The sequence below is a fragment of the Anolis sagrei genome, chromosome 2 (assembly GCF_037176765.1).
Source record: "Anolis sagrei isolate rAnoSag1 chromosome 2, rAnoSag1.mat, whole genome shotgun sequence".
NCBI classification, from domain to species: Eukaryota; Metazoa; Chordata; class Lepidosauria; order Squamata; family Dactyloidae; genus Anolis; species Anolis sagrei.
The window spans coordinates 146,309,918-146,328,158 of NC_090022.1; the positions used below are offsets into that span (position 1 = coordinate 146,309,918).

The 18,241-nt window shown below is 42.9% G+C and overlaps 1 protein-coding gene across 1 annotated transcript; it reads right to left on the bottom strand.

Moving 5' to 3' along the window:
- Positions 1-268: 268 nt before the first annotated feature.
- MMP19 (matrix metallopeptidase 19) lies at positions 269-17,486 on the bottom strand. The gene is made up of 9 exons (XM_060763902.2): positions 17,149-17,486; positions 13,730-13,818; positions 13,443-13,573; positions 9,820-10,035; positions 6,873-7,118; positions 5,182-5,307; positions 3,321-3,485; positions 2,719-2,846; positions 269-1,448 (listed from the first exon to the last, which is right to left on the bottom strand). The coding sequence occupies exons 1-9, from the start codon at positions 17,245-17,247 to the stop codon at positions 1,221-1,223; spliced, it is 1,428 nt and encodes a 475-aa protein (XP_060619885.1). The 5' UTR covers positions 17,248-17,486; the 3' UTR covers positions 269-1,220.
- Positions 17,487-18,241: the final 755 nt, after the last annotated feature.

Consider the following 18,241-nt stretch of genomic DNA (forward strand, 5'->3'; position numbering starts at 1 on the left):
GGAGCTATGCAGGTTGGAAATGGGACTTTCACTTACACAACAAATGTTCAAGGTGATTGCTATCAAAATATAGGAAAGCAGATGCAGAAACTAATAATGGGCCATTATCATTGGGCTACTGCCTCATGAAACATTGGGAATTGGCAGCCAAAATAATATTGCAGAAATTGAAAACTAATCTCCACCTTCCCTTTGAGAAAGGAATAGCCAATTCCATCTTTCTTCCAGCAGGTCTGTTGCAATTTATTGTCTTACAGGCACAAAAGAATGACTGTTTACCTTCATATGCTTTATTATTTTAATTCTGGACTGAGTCCATCTGATGCAACTGCTGTGAATAGCCAGTTGTATACATTCAGGCTTTCTGAATTAAAAGTTTTCTCATTCTGCTATTTCAGGCATGGGCAAACTTTGGCCCTCCAGGTGTTTTGGACTTCAGCTCCCACAATTTCTAAAAGCCAATAGGCTGTTAGGAATTGTGGGAGTTGAAGTCCAAAACACCTGAAGGCCTGAAGTTTGCCCACATCTGTGTTAGGTCCACAAGACCACATAATGACTAGTAAACATTGAACACAGTATAAACCATCGGGGTCTCGGCTAGCAATCACAAAGATGGTTTGTATGTGTGTCATAAAGGACATGCCCAACCCCACCCCCAACACATCACATGTATTTCCCATGACATTTTGGCCTTAAATAAGAAATCTAGCTCTTCTACTAGTAAAAATAAAAGGCAAAGTGAATTCTTTCTCCAGCCACAATAGTAAATGAATATGTGTCCCTCAGATCAGAATAGTTCTGGCATTTATGCTTCTGTTCTCTAAAAAAATACACCCATTCTTAAACTGTATTGCTGACTTGCCAGATTAATGTGGATTTGTACTCAGTCCCCACCATCCACATGCTATCTCTTCTTTCTCCTGGACTTCCTACACCCTGAGACTGGACTAGCCCTTTCTGTCACTCATACTGATGCCAAAGCAAACATGATTGTTGATGAAATCTGGCACTGAAAGATCAAAGTTCAGAACAAGAGAACTGCAAGCTGTCCATTGTATTTATTCCCACCCACCCCACTTGGTCCTTTTTTCCAGAAGAGTTGTTTTGGTCTGTCGCCACCAGGTGTCGCTGTTGGGTCCATAAAGAAAAATCTGCTGAGTCTCTGAGAAATGGGATGCCAGCTCCTTCTGGGGAGCAAGCAAGGACAATCCTTCTCAGTGTTAACAATGCATCCAGCGCTCAGGTGTACTCAGTGGGTAACCTCTCTCAACCCGTAGTTGGTCATTGAGCCTCCAGTAGCTCTGCCCTTTGAAAAAGTAGACCTTGCCGTTCTCCCAGGTGAAAGCAGCATCCAGGTGGGTTGGGGCTCCGGTGAAAAGGCTGGAGATCTTCCTGGGGAGGGAGGTGAAATGGGTCCCCAGTTCATCCCACTGCCAGAAGCCAGTGCCCTAAGAGGAGATATTGTGTAGGAGGTAAGGCATTTGCAAGGAATCCTCCAGTGTCTCAACAATCACAAGAAAAGATGAGTGCACCAAGATTCATTGTGAAATTTGACAATTAAAAGACATATTTCAACACAACAGGATGCATAAATGTTGAATTTCTCAGAACTTATATTAAGACTGAACTACTAAAAAGTGGGAGCCCCCTGTGGCGCAGTGGGTTAAAGCGCTGAGCTGCTAAATTTGCTGACCGAAAGGTTGGTAGTTCAAATCTAGGGAGCGGGGTGAGTGCCCAATGTTAGCCCCAGCTCCTGCCAACCTAACAGTTCGAAAACATGCAAATGTGAGTAGATCAATAGATATTGCTCCGATGGGAAGGTAACAGCGCTCCATGCAGTCATGACGGCCACATTACCTTGGAGGTGTCTACGGACAACGCCAGTTCTTTGGCTTAGAAATGGACATGAGCACCAACCCCCAGAGTCAGACTCAATTAGACTTAATCTCAGGGGAAAACCTTTACCTTTACCTACTAAAAAAGTGACCAGTTGCGGCCCATGGCAAGTTTCCAGGAGAGAGAAACAATTCTCCTAAATGAGTGCATGTTTAATGCTGATCTCCAGCACATTGGAAAACAATAATAGTTGGCCCTTCCTCCACACAGGTATCCTGAGAACCACTGCACTCAGACTTCTATTTTGAATACGTTTACTGACATGTAGAAAAGGGTGTTTGAAAAACAGAATGGAAAACTTGACAGTTTAAAACCAATCAATAGCCCATTTGACTTTCCATTCCCTTTGGGCACTAAAGTCCCTGAACCACCCCCTTTTGCCATCAGTAGGCACAGGGAGCCACTGAATTGAAACAGGAGATTCAGTACCTGGTATTGCTCTGAGTTCGTTGCATTTGAGTCCAGCTCTGCATTCTCAAAAATATCACCAATCTATCAAGTTCAGTATCATGAACACATCTGCTGTGAGCTCTTTAGGCCCCTTCAAAAATGTCCACAGTGTGCTGAGCTAGTAAAACTTCTTCCTTTCCCACAAATATAAGAAAATCAGTATATAGGAATGACTGGAATTAAATACAGGCAGTAACAGAGGATATAGAGATGTTCTCCACACTGTAACCAACCCCACACCATCATTTTTAAGCCATTCTCCTTTTGGGGAATCCATTTGCTTTAATATTCCTAATTTAATTATATACAATAGTTTTTAACTGCCAGGATTAACTACAACAACTACTTATTTATCTCAGCAATCCTATTTACCTTAAAGATGAAGACCTTCTTATTTCCTGGCCAATAGAGAGCAGCATCTATCTTTGCTGGGATACGAGTGAGGGGTTTGGGGTAGCCACGGTCCAGCTTGAAGCCTTGATAACGCCATAATTTACTACCTGGAGCCAGAATGACATAAACATAGAAATTAAAAAGTGCCCAAGACAAAGTCAAGTAGTAACCCATTAATAGTAGTTAATACAACCAGTGTCAGAAGTGATGTGACTTCTATTTTGCTGCATTTTCAGGCTTGATATAAAGTAGGCATGGGCAAACTTTGACTCTTTGGCCCTTCAGGAGTTTTGGACTGCAATTCCCACAATTCTGGACAGCCTCGGGTCCTTTCCTTTAACCGGCTAAGGGGGGAAAGGAAGGGGTCTGAGGCTATTAGGAATTGTGGGAGTTGCAGTCCAAAACACTTGGAGGGCCCAAGTTTGCCCAAGCCTGATGTAAAGAAGTCTCATAAGAAGGATCTCAAAAGTTGGGAGGGAAGCTTTGATGGGGATTTTCTAAAATTAAAAACACCTTTGAAATCGAATTAAATAATTCAGAAAAGTAGTCTTGCTTCTTTCTCACAAACTGAGCCCACAAACCTTTGAAAAAGTAAGTCCGCCCAGTGCGAGGCGAATGCACAGCCGCATCCAGCCACCCTGGCAGCCCCTTCCACAAGGCTGAGATCTTCAGCGGTGGGTTCGTCCCAAAGTCTGTCACTGTCCACACATAATCCCCACGGAAAGCATAGGTCTTGTCATAGGGCCCTAGTCAAGGTGTGAGAAAAAAAGAAGTTGCAACTGAAAGATACACACAGAAAGTTGACTTATGCCTACCCTGTAGCAGAACTCAAGTTCTAACGCACAGATTTGCTAGCCTGTGTTTCCCAAACCTTGGTTTTCCAAGTGTTTTGGACTTCAGCTCCCATATCCCCTAGCAAATTTGGCCAACAGGAATTGAAGTCTAAAACATCTGGTGGAGCAAAGTTTGGGAATTAACTGTGCTGAATACATCACTAGCACTTCTGTTCGTAAACAGGAATGCAGTATTGAAAAATTACTTTACAATTATATCATGAAAAAATGAATACAACAATTAAAATGCATGACTGGTATTCAAGTTTATAGAAGTTTATACCCTAATATATAAGAATATTATCCCATGGTAGACTATTGAAATTACTATCCTAGCAGCACATAAGGATACATTTTCTCCCACATATTTATAATAATCATAGAATCAAAGAGTTGGAAGAGACCTCCTGGGCCATCCAGTCCAACCCCCTGCCAAGAAGCAGGAAAATTGCATTCAAAGCACCCGAAAAATGGTCATCCAGCCTCTGTTTAAAAGCCTCCAAAGAAGGAGCCTCTACCACACTCAGGGGCAGAGAGTTCCACTGCTAAACAGGTCTCACAGTCAGAAAGTTCTTCCTAATGTTCAGGTGGAATCTTCTTTCCTGTGATTTGAAGCCATTGTTCCGTGTCCTAATCTCCAGGGCAGCAGAAAACAAGCTTGCTTCCTCCTCCCTGTGATATCCCCTTGCATATTTATATATGGCCCTCATTGTTTCTCCTCTCAGCCTTTTCTTATTCAAGCTAAACATGCCCAGCTCTTTAAGCAGCTCCTCATAGGGCTTGTTCTCCAGACCCTTGATCATTTTAGTCACCCTCCTCTGGACACATTCCAGCTTGTCAATATCTCTCTTCAATTGTGGTGCCCAGAATTGGACACAGTATTCCAGATGTGGTCTAACCAAGGCAGAATAGAGGGGTAGCAGGACTTCCCTGGATCTAGACACTAGACTCCTATTTATGCAGGCCAAAATCCCATTGGCTTTTTTTGCCACCGCATCACATTGTTGGTTCATGTTATAATTTGTTGTCCACGAGGATTCAAAGGTCTTTTTCACACATACTGCCCTAGAGCCATGTGTCCCCCCCATTCTGAGTCTTTGCATTTCATTTTTTTCTGCCTAAGTGGAGTATCTTGCATTTGTTCCCATTGAACTTCATTTTGTTAGTTTTGGCCCATTTCTCTAATCTGTTAAGATCATTTTAAATTCTGCTTCTGTCTTCTAGAGTATTGACTATCCCTTCCTATTTGGTGTGTCTGCAACTTTTTGGCCACTTTTCTGAATGCATCGTCTCTTCTGTATCCCTCTAACTCCTTATCAGACTGGCAGCATCCTTTCCTCACAATTCTTTGTACATTTTGCAACTCAGGAAGATCTGGCAGTTCCAGCTTGCTTCTACCTTTTGCTCTGTCATTGGTCCTACTTCTCATCAGTCCTACCTGCTGTTATTTATGCTTCAAAATGGTATACGTATAGTAAAAAATGGAATATGGATAAGACATTAATTTTGTGCAAACCTAGGCTGGATGGACTATGTTCTGTCCATGCTTTCTGCACGTTCCCTGGCAGTTGTTTGGATCTGGACATGAGAGAACAGAGAAGAGACTTACCCAGCATGATGGCATCCAGCCCATCTTTGCATGGGTTAGGGACTTTACTAGGCTTCACAGAGACTGTAGGGACGGTAGTACGGGCAGGAGAGGTCACAACTGCTGTAGTTGACAGAGTCTTTTTGCCTGCAAGGAAGAAGAGGGATCAGTAATGGGCAGAGCCTGTTAGAAAAACCACAGGGACAGGAAAAATAATTGTGATGAGGCAGAGCAAGGGAAGATTTGGCCAGTAGAGCTGGCAAACCGTGGATCTTGTACTGTACCAATGTGCTGGCATTCTCCCTCCCAGCCCAGCCAGAACCCCATTCAGGAAGTCATCAAGAAAAGAAACGCCAGCCTTGCTGTTGCTTTTCCTGCAGAGCTGGCTCTCGCCTCATGATTTGAAAACCACTGGCACAGGCCCATGTTGCTTATAATGGGAAACAGACTTCCCCCCTGTTGCTAGGCTATACACAAGCCAGAGGAGAGCACGAAGCAGGCAAAGCATGAGGCATGTCACAGAAAAGGCAAAAAACTCCTTTTTTGAAAAGGGAAGGATGATCACATAAGTTGCTGTGAGGATTCTGAATCTTCCCTATAGACTCTTCGCATCTTCCTTGTACAAAGAAAGTGAACCAAAGACATGTAATGATGGTGAATTTAAAAATGTACAATGCAGGAATAATAACGAGCCTGCAACTCATATTTTCCTAGGATTAATTTAAATGAGAGCGGGGCAACTCTGGAGGGTCTGTTTTCCATGGCCACTGCAAATTGCAACAATCCTTCCACAGCTTTGTTAAAAAGTTTGGGTAAAACAAAGCAGGTTTTTTTTAGAAGTAAACTGTGCCCTTCTGGTGGATTCAGGGTGTTTAATATGCTCATTTTGGTGGGAAAAGGTGGACTGGGATGATAAAACAGTCTTGGGGACTTCATGCAGTCGGTGTGCCTTATGATCCTCAATAGAAAAACTTATTGTAACTGTGATTTACCTTATTTATAGAAACTGTCCATAAATTTTTGAGAGGTTTACAAAATTAAGATATAAGTAAAGGTAAAGGTTTCCCCTTGACATTAAGTCTAATCGTGTCCAACTGGGGGGTGGTGCTCATCTCCACTTCTAAGCTGGAGAGCCGGCATTGTCCATAGATGCCTCCAAGGTCATGTGGCCAGCATGACTGCATGGAGCGTTGTTACCCTCCTGCCAGAGCAGTACTATTGATCTACTCACATTTGCATATTTTCAAATTGTTAGGTTGGGAGAAGCTGGGGCTAACGATGGGAGCTCACTCCGTCTCGTGGATTCAAACTGCCGACCTTCCAGTCTGCAATTTCTGCAGCTCAGTGGTTTAACCCACTGCTCCATTATGGCCCCATGGATACAAGTAACAAAATATTAAAAAATCAAAATCCTCACTTACACTTGGGAAGACTGAAAAGGCTTTTTATCCAGATATAGTACTTTATCTGTAACGTATGTTAGATATACATGGCAGAGCTGTGCAGGGGCTTTTCTCATTTGGTCCTAAACTGCTTCCCTTGCCATGCAAGAACTCCCTCTTCTTATTTTAGAAGAAAATTGAACAACTGAGATTTGTCAGAAAGGAAATTGGAGGGCAAAAACGAATGCAAGAGCAGCAGATCCTATTATTGAAACCCACATCTTTACTTGTCATGCGCAATATGGAAGGTCACCCTGACCTAGTACATACCATACAAGGCCTGGATGCCTTCGATATCATCATGATGCAAACGGAAGCGGGGCCGGTAGCCACTGTAGGAGGGTGCCATCAGGGCTGTTGGGTGTCGGGAGTGACCCAGACCCAGCGCATGGCCAATCTCATGTGCAGCAATGATGCGCAGGTTAACGCCCCGTGGCGTTCCCTCTGTCCAGTGTTCAGCTGAATCAAAATGCACTGTGCCTAATTCAGGGATGTCAGCATGAGCCAAGACATGTCCTGTGGGAGATAAAGGGACATAGATCAGAGATTTGCAAGGCAGATTAGCTAGGGTGAAACCTTGTCCTAAATACAAGTCTGGCTCTTTGCAATAGCACACCTTTGCATTTTTAACACGCCCTTTCATTTTGGCATGGTGTCTTCCAAGCACTTGCCTTTCAACAATTCAGGTTAAATGGCCATGTTCTAGAGGCATTTCTCCTGACGTTTCGCCTGCATCTATGGCAAGCATCCTCAGAGGTCTGTTGGAATTAGGACAAATGGGTTTATATATCTGTGGAATGGCTGGGGTGGGGCAAGGAGCTCTTCCCTGCTGCAATTAGGTGTGAGTGTTTGGCTAATCACCTTCATTAGCATTTGAAGGCCTGCTTGAACCTGGGAAAACCTGTTGCTGGGAGGTGTTAATCTGTGCCTGGTTTCTTCCTCTCTGTTGTTTAGCTGTTATAATTTTAGAGTTTTTTAATACTGGGAGCCAGATTTTGTTCATTTTCATGGTCTCTTCCTTTCTGTTGAAATTGTCCACATGCTTGTGGATTTCAATGGCTTCTCTGTGTAGTCTGACATGGTGGTGGTTGGTGTGGTCCAGCATTTCTGTGTTTTCAAATAATATGCTGTGTCCAGGCTGGTTCATCAGGTGCTCTGGTGGACACAGCCTGGACACAGCATATTATTTGAAAACACAGAAATGCTGGACCACACCAACAACCACCATGTCAGACTACACAGAGAAGCCATTGAAATCCACAAGCATGTGGACAATTTCAACAGAAAGGAAGAGACCATGAAAATGAACAAAATCTGGCTCCCAGTATTAAAAAACTCTAAAATTATAACAGCTAAACAACAGAGAGGAAGAAACCAGGCACAGATTAACACCTCCCAGCAACAGGTTTTCCCAGGTTCAAGCAGGCCTTCAAATGCTAATGAAGGTGATTAGCCAAACACTCACACCTAATTGCAGCAGGGAAGAGCTCCTTGCCCCACCCCAGCCATTCCACAGATATATAAACCCATTTGTCCTAATTCCAACAGACCTCTGAGGATGCTTGCCATAGATGCAGGCGAAACGTCAGGAGAAATGCCTCTAGAACATGGCCATATAGCCCGAAAAAACCCACAAGAACTGAGTGATTCCGGCCATGAAAGCCTTCGACAATACAATTCAGGTTAAGTTTGCTCAGCTCTCTGCATAAGGTAAAGGTAAAGGTTTCTCCTTGACATTAAGTCTAGTCGTATCCAACTCTAGAGGGTGGTGCTCATCTCATTTTCTAAACCAAGGAGCTGGTGTTGTCCATATACACTTCCAAGGTCATGCGGCCAGCATGACTGCATGGAGCACCGTTACCTTCCCACTGGAGCAATACCTATTGATCTACTCAAATTTGCATGTTTTCGAACTGCTATGTTGGCGGAAGCTGGGGCTAACAGCGGGAGCTCACCCCACTCCCCAGATTCAAACTGCCAACCTTTTGGCCAACAAGTTCAGAAGCTTAATGGTTTAACCTGCTGCATCACCAGGCATACATACATAATATTACAAAACCTTCAGTGGCCTGGCTGGTTGGTTGGCTGGTTGGTTACATCTGGCAGTTGTACTCTCAAAAATAGTATTATCAAGCTCTAATTACATGCATATACATTCTATATATTTTTTGCATGAACACATAAAACATTTTAACAATTTGTTTGTCTCTAAATCAACTAAATCAATTCAATTTAACCAGGATAACAACTCATTCTGTGTGATTCTACAAAACTGAACCTTTTTCTTAAAAAATATAATTAAAGCCACTTGCTTTTGCTATAACATTTGTATAAAGAGGTGAATTCACTTGCCCAGCCCTCCCTTTTTCATGTAACTAAGGCACCATGCATGAAGGCACCATCACACTAGTCACAAAAGTGTAGTGAGGACAGGGAATGTTACTGCAGGCACAATTTCCACCTGGGCTGGCAATTGGCATCTCCCTCAGCCTAATCTTTCATAGCAGATTTACTCCCAGATCCAGCATTACTCTTGGAAGGCCAGGTGGTTGCAATGGGCAGGAAAGCCTTTGCTCAACGAATGTATACGTTTAAGAGATGCCAGTGTACTCAATAGACAGACCCTCTTTCTGCTATTAAGAGCATATGGGAGCATTTCAAGGAGAGGGCTTTACTCTGACTCTTTTATGTGGACTTCTGTGCTGAAAAGTTCATTTTCACAAGAATCAGAAGGTGTCAGATCATGTAAACTGTTCAATTGCACCATCTACTGCCTAAAAAACCCTATTATAATACCAGTGCTCTCAATGGACATGTAATTACAGACTATGCTGAGTGAGTCTTAACCAGAATGCATCCTTTTCTTTGTGAAGCACTTTGCAATAGGAAATAACAACCAAGTCTGAATCAATTATTTTGGGCCCAAACTCCCCACTTGGCAATGGAAAGCCCACTTCATTTAAGTAGCTCCACCCTGAGTCATGTGAGGCCCAGAACTCATCTTAAACGTGACCCTTTTACCACTGAATTCCTCCTGTTTGGACTGCACCATCTGCCGCCTAAAGCATCTCTCAAGCAGCTGCTCCATCCAGGTGGTGCAGTGGCATCCCTGGCAGACTCAGCCTGCCTCTAGGTCCCTGTCCTCCTTTAGGTACCACTTCAGGCAGGCCTTCAGAGTCCCAAATTGTTCCCCTTGCAGCAAAGTTTGGGTTCATACCGGGACCATCGAAAGGCCGTGAGCAGCCCCAAGGAGAAGAACCATGGAAAGCGAGGCGAATGTCAGCTCGGCCAGTCCGCACCTCCTGGAAAGTGAGCCGCGTCACATCGCTCCAATACTTGAAAGCGGTTTTGATGGCATTGCGGGTGGCCACAGACCCCATATCCTCACTGTGGCTGTTGAGCCGATAAGTCAAGTGCCTCTTGCGCCAGCGACCTGCAGGAGGAGGAAGAAGGAGAGAGCAAGAGGAGTCAGCGACTGGCAGAATACAGGGAACCTTAAAGTTTGAAGAAATAATAATAATACAAAACATTGCATGGGCAGTTCCCTGACAAAATTGAAGGAAATGTTGATAAGGAGAAGACCTGGTTCTGGCTCATGAATGGAACCCTGAAGAAGGAGGGGACAGAACGCCTGATTCTTGCAGCCCAGGAGTAAGAACTGTTTAGGGATTATTACACCTAGCCAAGAACAGTACTCTAAGTAAACCACTACTTTTAGTAAACCACTACAGCTTCCCATTTATGAAACTGAATCAATCCTTTGTTTTATTTCAGAAATTATCAGCTACCTGTCTGTCTGAAAGGAACTCAAGATCTGAAGAACTTTTGAAAATACAAAATAAACTAATTGGCATCAATACAATTGAAATACAGCATGTGATTTTGAAAGTCAAAATTAATTAAAATAGTGTTGTTATTGCATGCCTTCAAATAATTTATGACCTTGGCAAAATAGGTTCAGAAGAGGTTTGCAATTGCCTTCAACTGAGGCTGGGAGTATACTCGGCGAAGGTCATACAATGGTTTTCATTGCTGAGCAGGGATCCAAATGTTGGTCTCCAAAATGAGAGTGTGAGATTTTTCCCCTTTTGCCAAAAGAGAGCAAAGGAAAACATTCCAAAGCTGTGGCAACATCATGAATGGCATACAGCCAGTTTTTCACATTCTTAGCACTGAATAAGATATGAAATAGCAAATATCTCCTCTATAACTCTTTCTGACTTCCTCCAAACTGAGAAACTCCTGTCTCTGAGCATGGGCAGAAGTGAGAATTGAACACAAATAGAAGCTCTGTGGTAAACTAACAGCACATTCTAAATGAGTTTACTCAGAAGTAAGTGATGGTTACTTCCAGATAAGTGATCAAGGAACTCCAGACTGAAAGGAGGTTTATGGCTCCGCTCTTCATTGTTATCCTGAGCAAACAAAATGGAAAGAATCCCAAACAATGTGCTGTCGAGTTTGTCACCACAGGGTTCTAATAAAGATGACCAGGATGCTATCTATCAAAAACAACAGTGAAATTACAAGTGGGCTGCTTGCAACAAACAATAGAACAACAAACAAGCAGAAAAAATGAAATGCAAAGATACAGAATGGGGGACGATGCCTGGCTTGACAGCAGTATGTGTGAAAAAGATCTTTGAGTCCTCGTGGACAACAAATTAAATATGAGCTAACAACGTCATGTGGTGGCAAAAAAGCCAATGGGATTTTGGCCTGCATCAATAGGAGTCTAGTGACTAGATCCAGAGAAGTCATGCTATCCCTCTATTCTGCCTGGAATATTGTGTCCAGTTCTGGGTACCACAATCCAAGAGAGATATTAACAAGCTGGAATGTATCCAGAAGAGGGTAACTAAAATGATCAAGGGCCTGGAGAACAAGACCTATGAGGAGCAGCTTAAAGAGCTTGGCATGTTTAGCCTGAAGAAGAGAAGGCTGAGAGGCGACATGATGATGGACATGTATAAATATGTGAGGGGAAATCATAGGGAGGAGGGAGCAGGCTTGTTTTTGGCTGCCCTGGATACTAGGACGTGGAAAAATGACTTCAAACTACAGGAAACAAAATTCCACCTGAACATGTGAGAACTTCCCAACTGTAAGGAGAGCTGTTCAGCAGCGGAACTCTCTGTCCCAAAGTGTCGTGGAGGCTCCTTCTTTGGAGGCTTTTAAACAGAGGCTGGGTGTCCATCTGTCGGCAGTTCTTTAAATACAATTTTCCTGCTTCTTGGAAAGGGGTTGGACTGGATGGCCCACAAGGTCTCTTCCAACTCTTTGATTCTTTGATTAACATTACATCATAATGTGCTTCTGTTTGATATGGAATATTTTGTCTAATTCTGGGCACCATAATTGAAGAGAGATATTGACAAGCTGGAAAGTGTCCAGAGGAAGGTGACTAAAATGATCAAGCATCTGGAGAACAAGCCCTATGAAGAGGGGCTTAAAGAGCCGGGCATGTTTAGCCTACAGAAGAGAAGGCTGAGAGGAGACATGATGATGGGCATGTATAAATATGTGAGGGGAAGTAATAGGGAGAAGGGATCAAGCTTGTTTTCTGCTGCCCTGGATACTAGGACGTGGAACAGTGGCTTCAAACTACAGGAAAGGAGATTCCACTTGAACATGAGGAAGAACTTTCTGACTGTGAGAGCTGTTCAGCAGTGGAACTCTCTGCCCCAGAGTGTGGTGGCAGCTTCTTCTTTGGAGGCTTTTAAGCAGAGGCTGGATGGCCATCTGTCAGCAGTGCTTTGAATGCTATTTTCCTGCTTCTTAACAGGGGGTTAGATTGGATGGCCCATGAGGTCTCTTTCAACTCTATGATTCTATGATTAACATTATATCATGTTAATGGCCCAGCTTACTTATCTGAATGTATCTTCCTCTACATTCCACCTCGTAGTTTAAGATCTACTGGGAAGGCCCTGCTCTCGGTCCCACCGGCCTCGCAAACGCATATGGTGGGGACGAGGCACAGGGCCTTCTCGGTGGTGACCCCCCCCCCGCTAGTGGAATTCGCTCCCCAGCGAGATTACATCAGTGTCCTCCCCCCTTTCCTTTAGGAAAAAACTAAAATCGTGGTTTTGGAACCAGGCTTTCAGCTAGCGGCACAGTAGCAGTTTGGACATTGAACTGAACCATACAACTGTTATGATAATTGGAAACGGCTATGTGATTATATAGTTAATGTTATTGTTTTTAATTTATTATGTATTTATGATTTTATATTGTTGTTTTGATATTGTGGCATCAAATTGTTGCCTGTGTTAGCCGCTCTGAGTCCCCTCCCAGGGACTGAGAAGGGCGGGGTAGAAATGTTGTAAATATATAAATAGATAAATAAATAATGTGCTTCTATTTGGTATTCTGTTCATCCCCTCTGCACCCATTCATCCTGATTTTTTTATTTCTGTACAGTTCTCATTAGGCTCGTCTGGTATGAGTACCTATCTATATCTCCCTGAGGGTTTTAAAAAATTATTTATGTAAAACATGAGTTTCTGCCAAAATTGTTGATATTTCCTACCCCTCGTGCAAGCACGGTGCCATATTTAGCAACAGAAAGATAATCACTGCTAAAGAATGTAAATGGCTGTCAATTGTACACCTGATAAGAAGAACTCAAATTACTATGATATTTGTTACAAATAGTTCAAGCTGCACAATCCTTAATTATAACCTGTACATCTAAAGACAACTCAACTTCATTTTCTGCAACTCAGAGAAATTCCTTAACACCAAAACCCAGGCATCTGTCCTTGTGCCAAGAGAACGTTCTCCCACCAGCTGTCTCTGCTTTGCCTCGATCCACTGAATAGTTTGAGCCATACTCACCCAAGAGCAGATACTTGAGGGTTCTCTCATTGAACGGGTCTTCCACACCACAACGGGGCTGCCGCATTTGGGAGAGGGTTGCCACATCCACCCGCCCGGTGGCAGGCAATCCTGATGCAAGCTGGAAGGACCTGCAGAAGCAGAAGGGAGGCGGTCAAGAGGACAGTGCTATACCAAGGCAATTACTTTCCAAGCTACGCATAATTGAAAACTATTGATGGGGAAAATTGAAGTCTTTATAATGTTTTCTTTTTTAAAAGATGAGTCATGTGCTTCTTTCACTTTACCTCAAAGCTTCCTCAATCTCTTCTTCCGTGAAGTTATTTGAGAACTGTTCCAGTGGCTTCTGTAAGTATCCAAACTGCAGCAAATAATCCTACGGAGAGAAATATATGAATGCCTAAAACACTCTGTTCATCTTATCTGCATTCCATGATACAGTTCATTGGCATGTGGTCCCAAAGATATGACTGCTCTTGTGGGTGCGCTCTACCTCGAAAGGTAAAGGTAAAGGTTTCCCCTGACATTAAGTCTTGTCGTGTCCGATTCTGTAGCGTAGTGCTCATCTCCATTTCTAAGCTGAAGAGCCAGCATTGTCCGTAGACACCTCCAAGGTCATGTGGCTAGCATGACTGCATGGAGCGCTGTTACCTTCCTGCAGAAGCGGTACCCATTGATCTACCCACATTTGCACGTTTTCGAACTGCTAGGTTGGCAGAAGCTGGGCCTAACATCAGGAGCTCCCCCCGCTCCCCAGATTCAAACTGCCAACCTCTAGGTGGCAGTAAACATCATCATCATCATCATCATCATCATCATCATTATTATTATTTAAAGCATTTATATTCCGCCCTTCTCACCCCGAAGGGGACTCAGGGCGGAGCACAACATATAAACGGCAAACATTCAATGCCGAAACATATTAGACCATACACATACAAAAGCATTAAAATCACTTATCTTGATGTTAAAATCCAGTTAAAACTGTCTCAACAACCATATCAAATTTGGTTGGCATACTAAGGGTTCCTATTGCTGCCTCATTGCACAGTCCCAAAGGTTCGGTCCCACAGCCATGTTTTTATGATCCTTCTAAAGGACAAGAGGGAAGGGGCTGACCTGATCTCATTAGGAAGGGAGTTCCATAGCCGAGGGGCAATTACTGAGAAGGCCCTGTCTCTCGTTTCCGCCAAACGCGCCTGTGATGGTGGTGGGACCAAGAGCAGGGCCTCCCAAGAAGATCTTAATCTCCGCGGTGGTTCATAGGGGGAAACATAGATGGGTTTTAACATGGTTTCTCCTCTAATGCTCTCTCTCTCTCTTGAAATATCATCTATTCATTCATTCTTTCATTCATTCATATAGAGACCTACTAGGAAGAAGGTGATTAAACTGGTCTACAATGTGTACTCATTGTCCACATTCTCGACTTCATGATAAAACTTGAAACAAAGTAGACTTTCCCAATAACAAGTCTACCCTTCTTCCCAGGAAGGCCTCATTCCACTCCAGCACATACGTATAATAGCAAGCTGTTCTCAGATTCCAGGGTTTCCTAGTGGGATATTCTGACCATTATCTTGCTAACTCAGCAAAAAGAAGAAAGGAGGCCCCAACAAATCAAAGGGTTCTGTGTGCCAGCCCATGCTGGGAGAGGCCACACAGAATTGTCAAGAATTCCCACTAGTATTTCCCACAAAATTTGGTCAAGACCTCCCTGGTGCCCAAACTGGCTTGCCAAGCTAGCAAAGAGGGTCAATGCTTCGCCCCAAAACCGTCCCAGATGGATCCCGAGCTTAGATGTTTAGAAAATGTGGGTCACAGATCCCAGAATTCCCCAGAGGATACCTAGAGGATTCTGTGGTTTTTTTTTACCTCAAAAAGTGATTTAAAAGCTCTCTCTTGAGTCACAGGAAAATACGAGCAGTCCAAATTGATATCCATTGGAAGAGAGGGAGGTAGAAACATAATAATAATAATAATAATAATAATAATAATAATAATAATAATAATAATAATAATATTGTCGATGTTGCAATCCCAGGTGACAGCAGGATTGAAAAAAAAAACAACTAGAAAAGCTGACATGATATGGGGATTTAAAGATCGAACTGCAAAGACTCTGGCACAAGCCAGTAAAGGTAGTACCAGTGGTATGGGTGCAGTGCCTAAAGACCTTGGCCTGCATTTAAACACAATTGGCTAGCTGCAGAAGGCCACCTTACTGGGATCTGCACGCATTATTTGCCGATACATCACACAGTCCTAGACACTTGGGAAGTGTCCGACATGTGATCCAGCCAGCAGAGTGATCTTGTTTACTGTGGACTCATCTTGTTGTGTTTCAAATAATAATAATAATAATAATAATAATAATAATAATAATAATAATAAATCACACAGTCCTAAATGTTTGAGAATTGTTCTACTTGTGATTTTGTGATATTAAATCCTGCATATATATCTCGTTTGCTGTGTAATACTGTGTTTTTAAGTCAGTAAAATAATAATAATTAAACTTTATTTGTATTCCACCCTATCTCCCCAAGAGAACTCAGAGTGGATTCCAACATACAATGGCAAACATTCAATGCTTACATAAAACAAACAAACACTGATATAAAATCCCAGAAAAAAAGACCACATTTGAAAATAACATTAAAATCTAATACCAAATTAAAGACTAGCATCAGTAAATTAAATCTAACAGCAATAAATTAAACTATGTGTAGTCAGACAAAATTATATAATAACATAAACTAAACTAAGCATCCACATTAGTTTACAACAGTCAGCAAGGGTTCACAAAATGGTGTGGGTTGTTATGTAGTCAAATGAGGTCATTGGGCTGGTGTGGACCAGGAAAGCCCAAATACAAATAGTTCTCAACCAAAGGCCCGGCAGTGGTCTCTCAGCCACCTAATCCTCCTCCTCTCCATATGCTAGTGAGCAAAAGTAGGTCTTCAGTTAGGTTCAGTAACAGTGATAAAAGTTGGTTGAGTATAAGGAACAAGATAACTATGAAGAGAAATAGAATCCATCTGTGGGACATCCAATATAGGCTGCTTCTCCACCATAGACACACGTCTTGCAAATACAACAGCATTTGTATTGTTGAAGGCTTTCATGGCTGGAATCACTGGGTTGTTGTAGGTTTTTCGGGCTATATGGCCATGTTCTAGAAGCATTATCTCCTGATGTTTCACCTGCATCTATGGCAAGCATCCTCAGAGGCTGTGACCTCACAACCTCTGAGGATGTTTTCCATAGGTGCAGGCAAAATGTCAGGAGAGAATGCTTCTAGAACATTGCCATATAGCCCAAAAAACCTACAACAACCCTACAACAGTATTGGCAGTGTGCCCTTCTCAATAAAGTTGCTCCCTTTTCCATCTCTCTGTAAGTCATGGCCCACCCAACCCCACATTCAGCTTGGATCCTGGATCTATGGGGATGCCCAGAACACTTTCTCTTGGAAATGGAAATATTCCCATTGGGAGCAGGGCTGGGGAATTGTCCATTAAACATAACTTTGCAAGACTAGTCAGGAATAAGCTAAAAGCTCTACAAAGGCATGAGACAAAAATGGAACTGAATCTTGGCAAAAAAAACAAAACAACAACTTGTGGATGTAGGTCAGGTCAGGGAACATGCTGTCCCACTCGTCCACGGTTTCTCATGTCAGGGAATTCTGGGGTCTACATACCAGGGCTTCTTTCTCTTCCAGTCGGGTGAGAGCAGCACCTTTGGCAGAGAGGACAAAAGCGCAGGCGTGTAAGAGCAGCATTTGCCACAGCATCCCCATCTCCAGGTTCTTTGAAGGGTACAAAGGCAAAAATGAGAAGCAGCAGCTTGTTGTAGGGAAACCCTGGGCTACTCCACTGAGCTGCGCAGAAAAACAGCTCTTTTTTGAAACTCAAGCCGAGTAATTCTGGATTTCTTTCTCACTTCCTTTCTCTCTTGTCCTCTCTCTCTCTCTCTCTGGCTCAAGCTCTGCTCTACCCTCTCTGTGTTCCCTCAATCCATCCATCCCCTCCCTCCCACTTTCCCAAGTTTATACATCTCCTAACAGCCAGAGTGAGTCATTTCCAACTCAAACATTTTGCAACCACAAACCCCGAGTCCCCCCTCCCCCTAAATATTAACTCTTCGTAGAATAAATACTCAGTTGTAACAGCTATCTTTAACTTGGTTTGTTGTCATAGACCTATCAAGAGAAAGTCCCATTGGGTTGTTGTAGGTTTTTCAGACTGTATGGCTATGTTCTACAAGCATTCTCTCCTGACGTTTCGGGATGCCTGCCACAGATGCAGGCAAAACGTCAGGAGAGAATGCTTCTAGAACAGCCCGAAAAACCTACAACAACCCTGTGATTCCGGCCGCAAAAGCCTTCAACAATACATCAAAAGTCCCATTGTTAAGTATGCTGTTTAAAATACTGGAGCAGGCCCATCTATATAAATAAAAATGTAATGTTTGTTTGTGGGATTAGAATAACTCAAAAACCACTGCACAAATTGACACCAAATTTGGACACAAAAACCTACAACAACCCTGTGATTCCGGCCACAAAAGCCTTCAACAATACATCAAAAGTCCCATTGTTAAGTATGCTGTTTAAAATACTGGAGCAGGCCCATCTATATAAATAAAAATGTAATGTTTGTTTGTGGGATTAGAATAACTCAAAAACCACTGCACAAATTGACACCAAATTTGGACACAATCCACATATCAGGCCAATGAGTGACCATCACTGATAAAAACACTGGAAAACACAGCAGAAGAGACTTAAAAAG